General features: G+C 32.7%; 1 protein-coding gene across 1 annotated transcript; it reads left to right on the forward strand.

Annotated features, from left to right (window-relative positions):
• The first annotated feature begins 16,897 nt into the window (after positions 1–16,897).
• LOC139089977 (uncharacterized) lies at positions 16,898–19,960 on the forward strand. Its single transcript, XM_070639643.1, has 3 exons — positions 16,898–17,840; positions 18,291–18,412; positions 18,821–19,960. The coding sequence occupies exons 1-3, from the start codon at positions 16,898–16,900 to the stop codon at positions 19,958–19,960; spliced, it is 2,205 nt and encodes a 734-aa protein (XP_070495744.1).
• The last annotated feature ends 1,215 nt before the right edge of the window (positions 19,961–21,175 follow it).

A 21,175-nucleotide genomic window follows, 5' to 3' on the forward strand; every position in this document is an offset into this window, starting at 1 on the left:
TAAAATATATTCATAGGTCAGTTCCGCTGCTCTTCAACAAGCCTAAACCTTGTGTTACCCGAGTAACACATGTTATTTCCATTTATAAGCCCATAAAGCCATGTAGTCTCAAAACCCAACAAAATCCACATCCAAATCATGTCATCCAACATTAAAGCACATCATTCACAGCTTTATATCAGCAAATCCCATACAAATTTTCATTCATCTTCAAGTGTGCAATCATAGATGCTACACAGCTTTACCATAAGATGAATAAGTTTCCAAATGAACTAGATTCTCGCTTTTTCACATTCATCATCTGACAAAATTACATATATTGAAGTAAATGTGATGTAAATTTTCCTCAGCACATATTTACTCAAAAAGTATGTCTAGTGATTTTTGAATGATAAGACGGAAGTTAAATTGGGGCAGATCATTTCCAGGTGGCTGTTTGTGTAGGAATCTTTAAGAATGAAATGTTCAAGGTAACGTCTTTAACCATAAATTTATGACACATCGCTGTACTGATGTATATTGTGTTCATGATTTTTTGAACAGCATGAACAGCTTTACCATAATTTATGGCATTTTAATCGGAGTATGTGATAGACTCTTACTGATTAAAGGAGGAATTGGGAAGTGTATGGGAATTTTTGAACATGATTTAAGGGTTTGGGAGTTGATTCCTGGAACTGCAAACTGCTGAATTGCGCCTTTTACATTTTCAAGTGCTGTTGCTCAATTGAAGGCTAAATAAGCATGTGAACAGTGAGATTCAAACCCTAATTTACACAGCATTTGCAACTCCTTAATTTATTAAATAATGCCACATAACTGCTTATAAATAATGCAGCACTTAAGCAGAATCCATCCTGACATGTAAACACCCAAAATTTATTCAAAAAGTCAATCAATATAAACAATTTGAGCAATATTTTATGATAATTTGATTTTATGCATTTAGACTCTTAAACTAAGCATCATGTAAGGTGTAAATCAATAAAATATACAGCTACGCTGCTACGAATAAATAGAAAAGGAAGAAAACTTTCAGAATTTAATCAAAAAATATTTTTACGATTGAATCGAGAATTTCTCATACAGTAAAATTACTTCCATAAAAAGCTTATCTGCTCCATATTAAATTATTTTCCATTTTCTTAACGCCTTCGTGATAATGCACGGCAATAAAATTTGCATTTTTATTTTCCAGTTACTCGCGAAAGCATGACATTCACAATAGACTTCATATAGGTCGTGTAGATAAGAGTTGAAGCTTTTTTTATGGGAGAATAACTACACCGCGATGTTGCCAATTTGCTTCTTTTATGCTAATAGTTAGACGTTACAGCAACAGCGAGGAAAATTTATGCATTAATATTAAGGTAAGCATGCTTATGGAAGATAATTAGTTGCTGATGGCAAAATTATAGTTGAGAATTGATATTTTTCTGCTGTATTTGCAGGGTGCTGGCATTGAGTCTGTGAGTTTGCAGCATAACTTCTAGAACTTTTCAGGGACTATCTCTAGTTGGACAGGCTGTGGGAAGTTGACCGTTTGTCTGGTTATAAGCTTGATACTTGTGTAACCTGCCATAAAACCTCAAGTTTGAAACTAGACTTAAAGACAATTAATTGCTGCCTGTTCAAATAGGTAGAGTTGGCAATCAGCTGTCTTAGGACATTTTTCGACTTCGGAAGTCAACGGCAACTAATTGCAGCCTATTCTAATGGACAGAGTTGATAGACGGCTGTCTCATGGACTGTATTCGGTATTCAACCTGCCGCAGCATGTTCGGGTACGCACTTGACTCCAGAATCCATAAATAATGGATAAATTCAAAAGTAAACGACCTTATGGGACACATCCAATGAAAATTCAAATCCTCAAGTTGGACATAATGAAATTCCCAAGGATCCATAAACAACCATCAAAAATCGTCCCCAGATGAGCTTTACAGTATTAAATTTTGATCCTTTCACATCATGTTCATCTTAAGGCATCAAAATTAAACTTTTTCTTTTCGGTTGTAAATGTAAAATGAGAAATGACATGACACGTGTTTGTGATACTTACGTACATACATGTTCATGTACATATGCGAAATATTTAAAATTCTTGTATGGGAATTCCATCTATTCTAACCTACTTTTTAAGGCTTATAAAATTGTCAAAAAAATAAATTTATGAGATATTTTTTTATGGATATATGAATGCAGGAATGAACATTTGATTAATTATTTGAGTTTGATATATGAGTGTGCCTCCTTTGGGTCTTCATTTTTGTGAAAGCTTAAATACTCGAAAGTGTACCAAATGTGAAAAGCTCTTTAATACCCAAAAATATTTACGTTGATAAATGAACAAAAAATTGTAAAAAAGCACAAGAATATGACATAAAAATTAGCATCAGATGCTGTAAGGAATCTCGCAAGTTTCTTTAGTTTTTAATCCATAAAAAGTAAACCTCTTTCATTCTTTAAGTGTTATGCATGAAAAGTTGATCACATCTGATGCAACATAAAGGAAAATATGTGAACAGCAATTTCTTGATTCTGCTCCATTTATGAAGAGCTCTTCGCACCTGAAAGACATTTTTCAACAAAAGCATGCTGAGTGGCTGTTGAGTATTTGGCACATTACTCAATACCGAATGTAATATGCCCAATTTTTCAAGGTAATGGGAAAGGAATTACTGTTTTATGAGTTGAATTTTGATGTATTGGGGTAGGAAGGGTGCCTATATTGGATATAGGCTGTGATTTATTTTGAACGATATGGCTAATTTATTTATGATGCCTATTGTTTAAGATCTAGAGTGCTGTGACATGTTTAATAGAAATTATGGCTTCTTTGCCATTTTTGTGACATTCTGTGTGACATAATTCAGTCTTGCGGCTGTCTATGTTCTCTAGAAGCGTATTCAAAGGAAAGAGAAGGAAGGGCTGTGCGGGATGTGATTCTGAGGATAGTAACAACCTTACAAGAGCTATGATGTCATAACTTGAATCATTAAGTTTGCACCAAACAGCTTTAAAGCTATCAAATACATAAAAACATTCATCTCCTCTTAAAAAGTTCTCAATAACCCATTGTGCATAAGAAAACTTAACAGCAATTTGTTTACTAACGAAACAGTCATTTAAAGAATCCAATTCAAATTTTTTAAGCTTCATGTCTGTCGCAGAGTTCTTTACATTTCTTCTAGTCAAACAGATGAGAACATCACATGGCAAACTCAGTTTCAGCTCATTTAATGATAATAGTGATGATGATTCTGCAGTAAACATTTGATGATGCTGATGAAAACGAAAGAAAGAGCAGTTGTTGTGACTTTTGACACTTTGTGGATAGCTTATATACTTTTAAGTTATCAACTTTATGTTCTTTTATGTTGATATGACAATATTTTATGGTTTTACTTGATGTCACTGTATCTTTTTTGATAAATGATGAAAGTTTTCGTTCCTTTTTATGCAATCTATTTGTTTTAGTGTCTGTTTGAAGCTATAGAATAGATAAAAGTATAGCTGATTATTGCGAAATGGAATTTTGATGTAAGAAGTATTGATTAATCGATGAATATTGAAGGCATTTACCTTTAAGCGTCGATTGTTGGTGGAAATAATAAGAATGCTCAATATTCATTAATTCTCAATTATATTCATTAAAGAAATACAATAAAGTTCCGTCTAAAAACAATAGGAACAAATGAACCGATTTGGGGTTGTCTGTAAATAGCGTCCTTTGATTGATTGATTTACTTACGTTATGTGAATACTTTTATGGCATATCCGGCTATCATGGCATAATCTATTATATCAAGTTTCACAATAAGGATGTAAAAATGGGCCAAAATCAGCCATTGGCGATGACGTCTGGCAACTTCGCGTCGAATCATTAAATCAGCGGCGTTTATGTGCCATAGCAAACGCCTTATGCTGTTCGGGTATCATAATTGACTGTCTCATCAAAACTGCATGATAGTCATTCTTTCAACATATCCAGTGATGCCTATTGAGGCTATCCAAATCTAAAGACATCATTAATCAACATCCCCACTAACAATAAAGGAAGGAAAAAAGAAAGCGGAAACATCAAGACAAAAGAAACTCGATATATTCATCCATATTTGAACTCAAAATTTTGTAACAACATCAGACTGTTACTACGTTCATGACCTTTGAAGGAAGCTTCATGTTGCCGCTTCACAGACTTTTTCAATCGAAGTTTCGTGTTCAAAAGAATAAAAATTAATGACTCATGCGAGCGAAAAGTTGAGGAGAGATTGATGAAAAAAGTTATGGACAAGTTTGTCAGAGATGTTTTTTTTTTACGTGGAAGAACTAACTTTAAATGCCCAGAAGTAAGAATTCTTTTTTATTGGATCTCGATTCTTATTAATCGTAACAAATAAAATGGAATCATTTACTTTAAGAGACAGTTGAAGATGGATTAGTTGGAAAAAGTTGGATGTTCCCAAATGTGTCGAAGTTGATGCCATAAAAGCTAAGGAATCAGATTTTTAGGTCACTTTTTGTGGAACATGAATGAGAATTTACTGATTTCGGATGTCAGATTTTTTTCTTTACAGCGCTTTAAGTAGTACTAAATTTGAATTTGTAACTCCAAGTTCCATTTATCCACAAACAATGCATATGCAGCACCAAAAATCAATTTTTAATCATTTATTTAAAATTCTCTCATTTAATATTCCATTTATTCCAGTTTCGATTTCATATGGCAAATTGCCATTTCATTTCGAGTATGTAGTACAATACAGTTCTACATTATGATAATCTTAAATATATTGAACCAATTTGCATCGCTCACTTCGATATGATATTGCAATTTAACCTTTAATTCACGAAAAAAATTTAAAAGATATTTCGCTGATGGGGGAGTTTATAAATGATGTCATTGAAAAACTGCATTATATGATATTGCAATTTAACCTTTAATTCACGAAAAAAATTTAAAAGATATTTCGCTGATGGGGGAGTTTATAAATGATGTCATTGAAAAACTGCATTTTGGCTGCCTGTGCAACAGCTTGGTAATTGCAGTTTATTAAAGCTCTTCGTCTGCATCGAAGTCCTTGTTGTTTAGATTTGATGATCATATCTCACCTTCCCATGATAGACGTAATAACTGAATAATCCCCACTCCAAATTGTTCATGAATCCAAAAAATTCAATCTCAGTTGTTATGAAAACTGAAGATTATTGCATCATTCCCAGGTTCCATCAAAATTCATCCAATTCCATAACGTCATCAAACGAAAGGAAGACAGATAGAGAGAGAGTTCAAGGCACACTAATAATAACAAACGTTCACGTTTTTAAACAAAATCACAATTTTCCGCTGAACAAAGTAAACTGAAGTATGTTCTACAATATTAATTGGAAGCATTCACTGGATATAGAACACTTGATCCTATACAATCCCATAATAACACCACAAAGCTTTCAATTCATTACAACTGGCCTAGTTGTAGCAATTCCTGGGCAACATAGTTTCATTTGCGTCACATAATGATGCTGGGATTTCCATTGCATAGCATAGCTGCAAAAAAGGAAAAAAAAATATTTTTTCAAGTGTACTACAACAAAAAAAACATGAAATTATGATAATTTTTAGATAACAGGATGTCCTGTTCATTAATGATGCAACGAATTCTTTAATTCCATTCAAATTCTGCTGCGGAATCATCTACGGAAGGACCAAAAAGGAGTGAATGAAAAATTATCGCGCGAAAATAATTTCCAACTTCCTTCTTTTTTCAATGTTACGAGAGAATAAATGCTGTATTTCCAACTGTTTGCATTTTCATCATGATTTATGGCAACTGTTGGTGGAAAAAGCACTCACTGCGATGCGATAGTTGATAGTGAATTTTTATTTTGTATTTTTTTCTTTTTTCGGGAAGTGATAAAAAAAGCAAAGATCAAGGGATGTGATTTTAAGTGCTCGAGCTTTGACTTTGTAGTTTTGTGATTGTTTGTGCTGCATCCCAGATATGGAGTATAGCATATATTTATTTATTTGTAACTTTGTTTGAATTTAATAATGTGGAAGTGCTTGTTTATGGTTTTAAGTGCCATATGGTTGGATGGTGAAGTTTTTAAGTGTAGGGAAAGGTACGAATCCCAAAAAGTTGCTGCTTAGTGTTCAAACTGATTAAATAACTTGAAAACAACCCAATTGGTACGCAATGATGTTGTCGACCTGGCCATCAGGTGAACAGCTCCTAGACAGCACCTAAACAGTGACTGACGATGGACTTCATTTGATTCATATCATCTACTTGACAGCTCCATGTCCTGAAGACTTCAACTTATCTGACCAAACAATCTTCAGACAGTCAACAATCAAGCATGTTCCATTCCAAAACAGCATCCTAAAATGTTTACTTCTCCCTGGATAACAATATCCATTGCCAGCATAAAAAATGAGAATCAATTTTTTATTCATTCATCATCATGATTTATGACTTTTAATTTTATTTGCCAATTCTCATCTTACTGCACCGCATATGATTCTATTACTGGAAATAAATTTTATGAGACAACGCTAGACATTATTGATGGAATAGATTCACATGCTGTTTTGAACATGTATTAGCAAATGCATAAAGTTTGAGAATCTAGTCATGATTATTATCATTACATCTGTTTGATATTTGATAGTGATAGTAAAAGTGAATGATATGATGGATGTGAATTTTTTGGGGATTATTTTGGGGTTCAGAGTTTTAAGATGGGATTAATGCGGAATGCTTTGTTTGTCAGGGACAAACTGATGAAGTAGTGCACTATTGCTGATTAGGCCGTATCAAATTGGTGTCACAACGTACGAGAATGTCCACTAATAACCCTAAAAGTCTTGAATTCTCGTCCTTATCTCGTCCTCGGACTCCAAAATTCGTCGAAACCAAGACAGATGCAGCAACGTTACTAAGAAATCATCAGTGCATCAATATAGGGTCATTTGTGAAGCTTTGAAGAAAACTCATACCTGGAGTATGTTCCTTTATAAAAACACTAATTACATACTTACTTACTTGCCATGACATCTCTTAGTTGGTGTCTGAAGATGATTGCAATTTGCCATCACCAATACCAAATGCTAATGTAAGGTTTCAACATTCAGCATTGAGACTTTAATGTCTTAGAACGACATTACCAGTAGAAATTAAGACATACAGCATCAAAAAACCCCCTTTAAATGCCTTAAAAATTTAAAAAATCAAACAAAAATTGAAATTGAACCCAATAAAATTCAAGTACACCTCCAGCATCTATAAATAACCTCAAGGTAGTATTTTCTGACTGAGTCTGCAACATTTGAAGAATAAGAAAAGAGAATATAAGAAAATATAAGTGTGGAATGAATGTCAAGAGCCTTGAACTCAATCATAAAAAATTATGATAATTTAAATTGTATGAACTCGACATAAAAGGAGTAAAGGATCATCATAAAGTCATACTATGATACAATCATTTTGTGCTTGATTGGAAATTGTTTCATACACGTGATGAGTCAGTCTACTACTTGACATTAAATTGCATTAAACATAGTGGAAATAATAGACGATGAAGCTTCCTTAATTTTATGGTATATGCTACAATCAAGGAATTCTCTCAAGTTGAATAATCGCTTGTCTGACCTTGACATCTATCATGTATTATCCATAACTGCCGTAAAAAAATAGAAGATTCATCTTTTTAAATTGCATAACTTCAAGGCAAGAATCTGTCGCGATTTGCTTCCTTTTTTCACATGCTCTATAGCACAGTACTTTTACTTATGCAACTTTCTTCCTTGAAAATAAGTTTTTGAACATTTTTTTTTGTTACCGATGAAAAAGTTTCTACTGTAATGTAAATGGTATCAAACATAACGTTCCATCCATTCTATGGTAAAAAAAGAATATTTGACATTGCATGCAAAACGCTTCGGAAGTTCAATGTTGTTTCATGCTGTTTCACAACGAGACGTGATGCAATATTATCTAGTCGACAATAAGCCACCGACATGGGGAGGAAGTGATGTTAACATCATTGGCTATTAAATTTATATCCAGAAGTTTTTTTTATTGAATACTTAATGTGTTTGGTTTTTGGAACTTTGCTTGAACTATAGGAGGAATTTGATGCCTTTCAATTGTTTAAGTTGCTGACTTGGGAGTGTCTCATTTTGTTATTGATATTGCTGTATTAAGTATGATCAGCTAGGATCTAGAGCTTCCCGAAGATATTACTTATTGACTATAAAGCCTATTAAGAGACTGCAAGCTGCTTTTTCAGTAGATAAGCTTCAAAACAGCTACAAGTTGCCCCTGTTGAGTTTTGAACCCAAGATCGCAGTCCATTCACACTCGATTTCAGATACCAAAGCTATAATCCATGAGCATTACCGACCAACTTCATCTTTAAACCATATCATCCTTTAATTAAGATCAGTAGCTTCCAGAACTTTTAATAAACCTTTCAATCTTAATTTTTACAAAGTTTACTTGTTTCATCCTTAACTTCCATTATACCAATATCAGCATATACATGGTATCCACAACATAATTTGCATTTTCCCATTTTGAAATATATGCATTAAATTATGTCACAATCTACTGCAACCATACTTACTTATGCATATGCATATGCAAAATTGTCTTCAAGTAGAAACTCTCAGTGGATGAAAATTCTTAAGAATGTTGACCTTTCTGGATAAAATCCATTAATATCATAAAATACACGATTTCGGCATGAAGCATAAATTAATGATCTTAATGAATATTTTGTCTAATAGAAGATTAATTGACGATTTGTGGTAAAGCATGCATGCTTAATACTGAATATAATGTTTAATCTTTGAGGAATCAAGAAGGAACAAAGAAGCGCTAAATTTTACTCTTTGATAAGTCTTATAAAATTCAATACAATGACCTCAATGGGTTGCTGTGAACGTACAAAGGCACAAGGCTCTCGAGCATGTATTAACATATCAAATTGATTATTTGAATCATATGCATCGTGTCTTATCTTATTGATGGCAAGAGAAAATTCCCTGTCAACTTGTGAGAATCTTACTTAGCTGGATTTGTGAAGACACTTGAAGGTCCTGAAACTTTTTCAATTATTTGTTGCAAAAGTTGCGTGCAGCATAAATATGTTTACATGACATTGAATACCCATTGTGAATTAATGATGCATTCGACTGTGAGTTGACAGTTTTTGTGGACATATTCATGTTGAATATGTGCATGGCTCATTGGCTAGGGTAATTGCTGAATTTTTGATGGAAGGTAGAGAGTTTAAAGGAATTAATGAATATTTTGATGGGTCGATTCCTCATGTATGGTTTTCCTGACATCCCAAAGCATACCCGAGAATCTGACCTAGACTAAGGTTCAAATTTTGCATTCATCATACTCAAAAAACCTCAAAAGTTATGTCAAACTGATCAAAATATCCTTGAAGGTCAAATATCACTAACCCAGTCAATGAAGCCAATCCCAAGCTGACAATGAAAGCTCTCCAAGTAAATGAGTTGTTATTTACAGAAGTTTAAAGCTCAAACCACAATCTTGACTACACAGTTGCTAATGAACACTAAGAAGCCACAACTATCTTCTCCAAACCGCACAAGATATTTACTATTACCCTCCTACAGCAATCTTCAAAGCTTAAAATATTCAATCTATTATGAAATCTTGCTATTTTCTACTTCGTCCGTAGATGTTTATGTTTAGCTTGATACTGGAACTGATAAAATGCTGTCTAATGAATTTGGGAATGTTCTAAATAGCAGTTGACATTTCATGGTGATAATTCCTGATTTTCAACTTTGTGACACGTTTCCGGTCAGATTACAGCTGTGAGGAACAGTTTATTGAAATTTTGGTGCTCAGAAAGAGATTTTTGGATTCAGGAATGGACCAATAATGTTCTATATATTGAATGATAGAGATCGGACGGTGGTGGGAATTGAACTCACGTCAGCTAATTCAGACTTCCGGTTTGTTGCCTATCTACTTGAGTATAAAGGCAGTGCTCTCCCACTGGCACATTCGACTATATATGACTTGACACCCAAGATTCCACTCTCCTCAAACATAACATGATGGACATCATTTTACATATAACCCCAAATAAAGTACATTCCTTCCAAAACAATCCTCAAAACCTTCCTTACCCGTTGAGATTTCACGATAAACAATAGAAACTTGCAACAATTCGTAAGTAATTTTTGAAGAGGGTTCAAATAAAGAAATCCGTAAACGATAACAGACGGAAAAGAATCGCAATAATTTAAACTTTTAAAGCATCTCCCTTTTCTATATCATCGACTCAAAAAGGAGTGAGTTTCATTGTCTAAGAATGCTCTATGTCTTTGAGGAAAGTTTAATGAAATGAGAAAATGTGAAATTTTATTAAAAAAAAAATTTGTTCATGTTTCAACTTTGCCATAAAATATGAAGTACTTTGACTTTTTAAAGTAAGAACTTAATAGAGTGACACGAGTTGGTGATGTCATAATCAATTGTGTTTGAGGTACATCCCTTTAGGTACAAAAAAGGTATCAAAAGATGATGGAAAATTTAATTTAAGCTTAGAATATTTTTCCTTTAAAAGCGTTCTAGGAAGGAAAGATGAAGGGATGTGATTTGATTCTTCATTGAACGTTGATGTACATCCACAATTTGATCAAATTTCACGTCGTTTACTTTTTCTATTTGAATAAGCAAAGAGCAATAAAAAATTGAATTTTTTGGTATTTTATTTGAATAATTTCCAGAAAAATCTTTTAAAAGCTTTTGTCAATAACTTTAAATGTTACTTTAGGTATGCAACCTGACTCTTCAGGATGTTGACCTTGAGTAGTGTCGTTTGATAGCTTTAGGTGTGTTGTGAGATATTTACATGTTTGACTAAGGGATGAAGCTGTCAAAACTAATTAGAGTGAATTGGGTTTGATGGACTAGACATCTTATAAGAAGAACTGGAGATGTTCCGGTAAATAAGGCCTATAAGTCTGACTGTTGTAGATTGTTAAAAAATCTCTAGAGCGACCTGACAAGTCATGATAAGAGGCTGTTGGTAGAATAAATATCGCATTTGAGATTGGCAAGCAGTTGCCAGCAACAAAGCCTAATTCAGACGTCATATAAGGGAGATAATGAATCACAATTGATATGTACGGCTAGAAAAGTCTTTAAGTTAGTAAGGGAACAAGCTAGAAGAAGAGTAAAATGCAGTCGTTATGTCTCAATCGATATGTGACATAACCACCGATATGACGATAGCTTGGTTCTGGATCATTCCAATTGCCATGTGCGTGTGCTTACACCACATTGTCATCATACATTAAATTTGATTTTAATCCCTAAAATTTCTGAATTTTCCAAACCAAAAAATTAATTAAATTTCTTTTTAATTTTCAGAAAAATCGCATAAGCTTTCTTATTTCCACATAATAGATTTCCATTAAAATGTTCTGTGAATATTCCAAAAATATACTTAACAACTCCAATAAATAAGCTTTAAATCTTAACATTAACAACAACATGCAATTGCGATAAAAATAAGAATCCTTTTATGTCAAAACGTAAGATTATAATTATTTTGAAATTTTTACTTTTTCACTTCCTTTACAAAAGCTCACTGTGATAAGAATGAAAAGAAAAATAAAACTTTATTTTGTTATTTTCATTCAAAGAGTTTGTTGAACTTCACATGACGCCAAGTATCACAAAAGAGACGAGAAGGTAGTGGAAGAATGTCTTTAAAAAACATAAACATTGACTGGATGTATACAGGAAATCATGAGTACGTGTCCTTTTCCGTGTACCGAGTGATTTCATCAAAATTATGATATAGTAAATATGGGAGTCGGGGAAGTTCGAAATGAAATAATAATAGGAAAATATTTATGGGATGGTCAAGGCTAGGAAAGGACAAGTAACATGATATTTCCGTCTTATTCAAGCTTTATGAAGATTAATGTTCATAATTTTTGAATTTTCTTGTTTTAACAGTTTTGTAAAATTTGAAATTTTTACAACATGAAGTTAGCTTCATCAAAAGTACTTTAAATTTCAAAATGACCGTTATTATTTTATTTTAAATTTTTTAAACTTCACTTTGAGAAAATTTGATTTTTTTTTACAACTTGAAGTTGGCTTCATCTTGAAAAATTTAAATTTAAAATTACCGTTACTGAATTTTCTTTAAATTATTTTTCAATTTTCTTCTACATCTTTAAGGCTGTATATATTCAACATTTACTTCTTGATTAACAAGTACTACAGCATCAGATTGAAAAGCAAGACCTTTTTTCTTTCAAAAATACTTAACCTTTTATAAAGATTTGCATATAAAGTATAAAATTACATAATTCTCTAATAAGATTCATAGGCAGGCAAGATAAGCAGCAACCACAAATGGATAGACATGAAATATGATTCAATCAGCGGCATGACGCAACCCTTTTTTCCAAGAAAGGACCTCATTGATAGTAAAGATGTCCCCTGTGGCTCATTTTTATCAGCATTGACGAGAAAATGTTTGCTGATCATTGTTGACGATTCCTTTTTTTTAAGAATGATTTGTGCGAGAAAATCGTGTTGGTTTTTAATTAAGTTTTTCCCACACTTCGTTCCTTGAAAATTATTTTCTTGGAAGATATTTTAATGATAAATCAATTAATTGGCAGAAATAGACGACATAAGGACATTGAACCTCTCAAATGAGAGGATGTTATGTATTGTCTCGAAGTGGTTGTCATAGATTTATTGTCATTTGTATACAGCAACAGGTTCCCATCCATCTATTTAATATTTCGGATGAGTAAATTTTATAAAATGGAAAATATTGAAATTTGAAGCTCTTGCTACCAGGGTATTTCATACGGAAATTTATTCAAGGGAAATAGAAAACTTTACAAAATATCACGAAATGGATTAAAACTTTTCAGTTGATGGGATTTTGTAAATTTTCCTCATATTTTTTGTGCTGCTCACTGCGAAATATGAATCTCTGTGGTTTATTATTCCGCAGACACTTCGATTTATCATGTAGATAGATGTTATTCAAGTATTTTTAGAATTCAGATGAAAAATGTCAATTATTGACAGAATGGTAATTGAATTAAAATATTATGTTGTGGGGTTAATGTAAGTGGGTTGAATATACTTTGTAAATTTATGTACATGATGATGACAATGAATTGAAGATGCAATCTTAAGTGAGGAACTAGAAGTAATAAAAATTTTCCATGCTTTTTGAAGATTTGGTTGAATTTTGAAATCATAAATTTGCTTTTTTGAACAATTTAAATCAAACTATTGAGAACATGCATTGCTCACTTTTATAGCATGCTTAGCACTGCTTCAATGGCTTGAAAACCAAGAAATGAAGTCAAAATTGTATGACAAAATGTTCAAGTGCAACTGTAAACAAACATCTTTCGAACATAAATTTCGAAAATAAAAAATATTTGAAATTCGTCTTTTTTGAACTTTTTAAAGTAAATTTATGATTAAATTAAATGAAAGCAGCTTTGCTCACTTCCAATTTATAGTTTGTACTTCTTAAAATGTTCAATAAACATGAAAATAAGCTAAAATTTAAGGTTAAAATGCTTAAGTTAACTGATATTTGTTGACCATACATTTCGAAAATTAGCAATAAGCTAGCTATTCTATACATTTTGCATCTGTGCCTCACATAACTCCCTCATGATTCATTCTGATATTGAAAACTTCTCAAAAAAAAAAATTGGCACAACATATTTAATTAACAATTGCAACACGAATGGTTTCTAGATCAAATCATTGATGCTCTAAATGGCAATGATGATGAAGGAAGCAATTTCCTCATCAAAAAGGAGATACAACATGAACAGAAGATAAAAGATAACGAAATGATGAAGCGAAATGAATCCATCGAATATGTTCTTTCATGTCTATTCATTACTCACGGAACTTTGGATTGTAACTGAGTAAAAAAGAGCTTAATAATAGAATTACATGTGAAGAAAAGTACACAATGGATTGCTGGAAGCCACAAAAAGAAGAAATACCCAGTGCGTGAAAAATTTATTGAACAATGTTGAGGAAAAAAATGGAACTTTCTATGTTAAAAGTTTTGTACTTGCTTTTGTTCGACATTCATCTTTCCACTTTTCTGTACACAACAATGAGAGTGGAACGAAATATGATGAAGGCGAGTGCACATATTTCATAAAGAATTGTATTGAAAATGAAATGAAAGACTTATGTGGAAAGTTGGGATGTTTTTGGATATGATGGTGGAGCATGTGGCGCATTTGGAGGCTTTTTGAGGTTAACTGGCTCATTTTGGTCTGAAAATGCCAATTTTTGTGAATTTTCAAGACTTTTCTTTAGAAGAAACCTCCAAAAATGCAAAAATACTGAATATAACCCAACTGGATGTTACTTCCGCTATTTCTCTTCCTCAAGAGCATCGAATGACCTTGACATTTTCTCCGTATCAACACCAATCGTGAGAATTCAACCGAAAAACTTTTTTCTCTTCTTTAAGCTTCATTTTTGTCACTCGGGAAGCTTTTTAAACAAATTGTGCTGAATATAAGGAACCATTTCATTTCTTTCATAAAACCTCTCACTTTTTCCTTCCAGAAGGCGTATAATGTGCTCGTGAATTTGGAATTATGACATGAACTTTTTAATGTTATTTCGAAACGGAAGTAAAAAAAGAAAATTTATTTGCTCCATTTTTGTGTTTCTTCCTTTTTTACATCCTATGAGATTTCTTCTATCATGTATCGAATGAGAACGCTCAGTTATCGTGTTAATAGCAAAGCATTCTATTTCAAATGAAAAAAGTTTCTTTTTCAAAGAAGTTTGAAGCCTATAAATCTCTTAAAGATGTCTAAATTTTTGGATGCCTATCTAAAATTAGAAATGAAAGGGTTTCGTTCTGTTTAAAGAGGAAATAATCGTATTTGATTGCTATTTTCATTGACTAGGTGGTGATGGAGATTTTCCCGGTCGGCACACGTTTTTCATGATAGTAAGGTGTCGACCACATGGCATCAAAGTAGCAATATCCAAGTTATAATGAAAATTGTAATTTGGATACAATTTGGCAGCAACTTGACTGTCATGAATAATTTGTACTGATAGATCCTATGCCCAGATTCACACCCAAGACCAACCGTATCGAAAAACTAAATCAATTTGATAAATTCATGAAATTTAATATACTTCACAAGAGTTTGCAGAAATTACAATTGTTTAAATTCCTCAAAATTGTTTATCATCCAGCCCCATCCAGCGTGGAAATTCGTGACTTTCTCTATTATTTCTCATTTAAACAAAAAGCGTGTAAGTCATTGACAAACACTTTCAACGAATCTTTTCCACAGAATTTAACCAAGGAATTTACGTCTCTATTAAATGTTCATAAACTTCAAAAATAATTAGAATTTAAGAACAAATAAGCAATTAACAAGCGCCACGTGTCATGCTCGTTACAAGTATTTTTCTTAGAAGGGATTTTCCACAACCAACAAAAATAAAGTTGCCTATAAAAGTTAGGCATGCAGAAAGTAAACACTCAAGAAGAATTGAAGGACAAGGAAAATAATCGAGCATCCCCCAAGAATCGTAGAGCTTTAGACATACGAACCGTCTTCATTTCCGAAAGAAAAACTGTCAAATATGAATAAACAAAATTCGATGCGATACAAAAGGCAAGGAATGATTGACATTGAAAGTAAACAGAGTAGTGGAAGTGATTTAGCAGAAAGCATGAATCATTGGTAAGACAAGTTCATAATTTCGACAAATATGGTGTAACTCATTTTTTAGTTCCTTTTGGTATTAAATGACAAATTACGGTAATAAGTCATAGATGTTCAGGAAGAAGTTTTTTTTCTGGCATTATTGAAAAAAATCAAGTTTGATGATGGTAATTTGTCACGAAAATCACTAACCCTTCTAGAAGCTATAAAAAGAATGGATGTATGGAATAATCATAGATTAATAGATTTTTTTAGAATAATCGATATTAACTCAGTATGTAAGTAGATCAGGAAGGACAGAATACATAAATTAAATCATTAAGTGAGTGGGAGTTTTGGTCATGACATTCAGGAATGCGTAAGGAATGATCATTAACTCATTATGTTCATTATTCATAGGAAAATTGGGAGATATTTGGACAATTCAAATTTTTTAGACAAGTTACAGAATTATCAAGGTTTGAGTCCCTTGAACCTTAAACATACTTACTCTAGGAGCATATCCTAGTGCACTATCCCAACGTTATGTCATCCTATATCTTGATCAACGGTTAGGCGCGTCTGTTGAGTAATCGGTAACCTTCTTGATGACAATTTGATGTAGTAACTCGATTTGTGTAAGTTCGAATCCTGAAATTCTTAATTCTTTGCATTCTCAGACGTTTAGAACCTTCAACTGCCTAATGTACACGGGAACAAGATGTGATTGGATCTCTGAACAGCGTAGGATTAGGATACAATATAGGAACTTCAAGTGTAATACAACAAATAGGAACAAGAAGCTTCACAAGGTAGCAAAATATTGAAAGAATCCCTACAAGTCTCTTGAACTTATAACATTCTAGAACCATTTCTTTTCTCCTTCCTTACAAGAATTCCTTTCTATTTACCAGAAGAAAAAAATGACAAAAATTACACGTTTTATTATTAAGTTCCAGTCCGACGTAAACAACTTTTGTTATTTATTTTCATTCTTATCCCATAATTTGTAAATATTATGTGTCCGTTTGTTAATGAATGACTATTATCGAGTGCTGATTGTGATCTTTATTTTGACAGTCAACAACATTCTACAGAGAGGGAATTAATTTCGATAAATGTCTGAGCAGTTCTATTTTAGCCATGAAAGCGTTGATTTGTGTCATTTTAATTCTCGGCATATGTATCGTATATGCGAAATTTTCAATCAAATCAAAGCCATTCATTGACATTGCTATTGCTGAAAATTCTAGAAAGATCCAAAAAGTCTTTCAAAAGACATCAACCATAACTGTTTTATTGAAGAACTATGAGCAGCCTGAAGGGATGATTAAATGGCTTGAAAGTATCTTCGGTGGAAGTGGAAATAAATCTTTTGTCGTTCACAGTTTTCCAAGTGATGAAGGCAAGCGCGAATGGATGAAAGAATGTGGAGATTATCTTAGCAATCCGGGTAATAAAGTAGCATATGGCGAGCGAGTCTATCAACTGAAGTACGGATCGACAGGAACCAAAGGTCCACAACTCGAAGAATTTGAATCAGAACTTGATCCACAAGCGGCACCGAACACAAAAACAAGCTTTCAAGTACTAGAAAAATTCGCACACGGGCTTGACAAATGGTGGAAATTCCATTATGCTGGCTACATTATATTTAGCACATTTTATGGCCTTGATTATTATACAGGCTGCCTGTTCAATCGCGCTGGCACATTTCTATTTGTTATCCACGAATCAATAGAGGAAAATGAAAATTATTTGGAAGTGATTAATTCAACATTTTATAAGGCTTGGCAAATGGTCGGCAATATAAAGCTTTACATTTTAATTAACAAGCAAATTCTCATTTTCAATCCATTTGACCGTAATAATGATGGAAAATTCGGAAAAATAAAGTTATTTGATGAGGAAAATCTGTTTATAGAAGAGACCTTGGATGATCTGAATGGATATCCGATGAATATTGAGATGTTTTGGTCTGCATTTTCGACAGCAACAGATGGATTTAAAAATTTGGATTTTAGAACTTATCGTGGACCTGATGCTGATGTTGCTAAAATGCTGACACAAAGGATGAATGCATCAAGTGAGTTGGAATTGACATAATGGAATGACTATCTAGTAGTAGTTAGTATGAAGATGGATGTTGAACCTAGTTGGTCATTTTTCATGCTTTCTACTCCTCAAGGTGCCTCAAGGCATAGACAATCAATTGAAAAATTGTTTTTCAAAATGTCTAAGCCTTACTACACCTGGAAGTATCAAAAAGCACAAAGGAACCAAATTGTTCAGCATTAAGCTAACTTAAAGACAGCATTTTAGCTCATTCGGGTTATTCCATGATCCAGCCAGTCCCAAACTGCTTTAATTAGCCTTCCTTCCATTCGGCACGGTTCCTTTGATTTGAAAAATTAATTGATCTCCTGTCAATTTTTTGACTATTGCCTAATATTTATCATTAATTAACTCATATCTCTTATTTCTTACAAAACAATCTCCAACACACCAAACTGGCAAACAACACAATTGCAAACAGTAATAACTGTACCTAATAAAGGAAAATTCGGTTACAAATACCCAAATGGAACGTTATCTGGAGCACTTGGCAATCTACAGAAACGAAAATCAGATATTGCTCTGACAGCATTTTTCATGAAGGTTATTATACCCTAAAAAAAGTTTTTGAATGTGAAAATATTTTATTTTCCCTCATTATGACTTTATGCGTTGCATATGCTTGGATGAAAAATGTTACTGTGATATTTTTCTTGGCAAGAAGTGAATGAGGTTCTTGACTTTAAAGAGCGTTGCAGTGACAAAATTTTTGGGTATTTTTTGGTGGACTTTAAAGCATCCTTAACAATTATGCCTAAAAAGCATCCACATCACTTAACCTCAAAAATATCACAATACCTTAATTCAGCCCAAAAAAGTAGCAACATTTAAAGCATCCTTTTAAGGATCAAATCTATGACAATGCATTTTCAGCCCAAAATATACGACACCTCCGACATTTAAAATCAGCACCATTAACACACATATCCTTATGTTAATATTTATTTGTAGGACTACGAAACGAGGGCGGCAGAATTCACATATCCTCTATACACAGATCGATTGTGTGTTGTTGTTCAGAAAGCAGGTCGAATACCATCAGAAATGCTACCGATGATGATATTTGTCGACAATTTATGGATCGCATTATTCATCGCCTACATTCTAATTGCCATCATTTGGACGTTGTTACGTTCAATAAACAATCAAATTAGACGACCTTCAAATGATGCGAATAAAGTAGACTTTCATATCAACAGCTATAATATGAGTCCTTTTTTAGCGCGTCAATCATGGATACGTCAGTGTATGCAAATATTTGTGGACACAATAATGCTATTTCTAAGTATACCAATGAGACGATTAACACGTGTACAATATGAGAGACTTTATGTTTCTGCAATATGCCTTGTATCGATCATATTTGTATCCATATATCAATCAAACCTGGCAACAGTCTTCGTCCGACCAATGTACTTTCGTGATATTGACACATTGGAGAAGCTTGATAATTCCATTAATAATATACTTGTAAAATATGCTGGATTTATGACAGATGTCTTTCCGAATGATACATCACAACTCTTTAGAAATCTTCGGAATAAAATGAAGCTTGTCGAGACACAAATGGATGCGATGGATTTAGTTAGATTTGGTGATAAAGTGGCAACTGTTACACGAGAAAGTACTGTCTGGCTGGATAATTTTCAATTTTTTCATCAGAAAATCCTTTACCTCATCGATAAAGAATGTCCAAAGGATTACTTCCTTGCTTACATGGTTCCATCCAAGTCTCCGTTTAAAAAACGAATTAATAAAATATTAATGGATATACATCGCTATGGATTTATTGAGAAATGGATTAATGATTTTTATTTTGCAACGGAACTAAGGTACTTGAAGACGATGGGAGACGAAGACGAAGGATTGAAAATTTTGACCTTAAATGATTTAAAGTTTCCATTTTATGCATTGATTGGCGGCAATTGTGTAAGCATGATTGTGATTTTTATCGAAATATTGATTGATTGTAGAAGGAAGCGAAAGGATAAAAAGCATGCACAGAAGTATACAACAGAAAAGAAGGTGGAACTTGTGGTTGTAAATTCTGTCAATATTTTAAAGGAGAATGGGATTGATAAGAATGATTAAGGTGTCCTTGAATTTTTAGGGACGCATTTTAAGCAGTAGGTAGTATGGAGGGAGGAATTGACGGCCAGTCAATCATAATTTTATATTAGAAAAATTCAGAAATCTTTTTTATGAATCATGAATTAACTCTTGATCCCGAGTGACACTAAATGGAAGTAGCCTCATTGTGGAAGGCGGAGTGTCACTCGGGAGTTGCTATAATAAATTTTATGTCGCTTACTCAATGTGGAAAACAAGTTCGTATCAATCTTAATTCATTTATGTTTCCCATCTTTGAAGATTTCTTACAGGTGTGATTCCTGCAAACATCCATCATCAAAAATTTTTCACATCTATAAGTTCATGTAATTTATGGTAATTTTTATTAACTTGTATAATTAATCAGACCTGAGATACAGAGATCCTTCATTACATTTAATATTGATAATTAATCAATCTAATTATTGTTGGTAATTTATGATACCCCTGATGATACCTATCACCACAAAAGTGGAATGAACTATCCATCGTGGAAGAGAAGTTAGTGAAAGTTTATGGAGATTACCTCAAAGTATCCTGATTGGTTATTACTACATATTCGGATGTTGAGTACAAATCAGAGCTCGAAGTCGAGTCGAGTCGACTCAAGTCGAGTTCATTTTTTTTAATCGACTTCGAGTCGACTCGAGTCGAGTGTTTTTTTTCAAGTCGACTCGAAGTCGACTCCGAGTCGACTTCAATTCTCCAAGAAAAATAATTTTTTCTTAATTAAACTCATTTCTGTTTGCGCTTGTGAAGTATATATTTACATATAAAAAGATTGCAAAATCTACTTTTTTTCAAATTTTTAATTCTTTTCTGATTCTTTATGCAAGATAGGTACTTTCAAAAAATTATTGAAATAGGAATTTCTCCAGCTTTTTACAGAAAGAAATTTAGAAAAAGTTTATAAATCTCTTAATTTATTTTTTATTTGTTATTTTTATTATAATGTTTTAAAATTAAACAAGATAATCAATTAATGACTATTAGTTATTTATTTTTTGAAAGTTTTTTGCATGAAAAAAATCAAAAAAGAATAAATGAACTCTGAAAAATTTGATTTGGTAATTTTTTTGCATGTAAATATATACTTCACAAGCGCAAAGAGAAATGAGTTTCGTTAAGAAAAAATTATTTTTCTTGGAGAATTGAAGTCGATTCGGAGTCGACTTCGAGTCGACTTGAAAAAAAACA

Source organism: Chironomus tepperi, unplaced genomic scaffold (assembly GCF_022539635.2).
Source record: "Chironomus tepperi strain 1889 unplaced genomic scaffold, CSIRO-AGI_Ctep_v1 contig_196, whole genome shotgun sequence".
In the NCBI taxonomy this organism is placed as follows: Eukaryota; Metazoa; Arthropoda; class Insecta; order Diptera; family Chironomidae; genus Chironomus; species Chironomus tepperi.

Excerpts from the sequence above, each read along its gene's own strand:
- LOC139089977 (XM_070639643.1), top strand. The coding sequence starts at position 16,898 with ATGAAAGCGTTGATTTGTGTCATTTTAATTCTCGGCATATGTATCGTA. Across the intron at positions 17,841-18,290 it reads ACAAAGGATGAATGCATCAA|TAATAACTGTACCTAATAAA; the intron begins GTGAGTTGGAAT and ends AATTGCAAACAG. Across the intron at positions 18,413-18,820 it reads TGACAGCATTTTTCATGAAG|GACTACGAAACGAGGGCGGC; the intron begins GTTATTATACCC and ends ATTTATTTGTAG.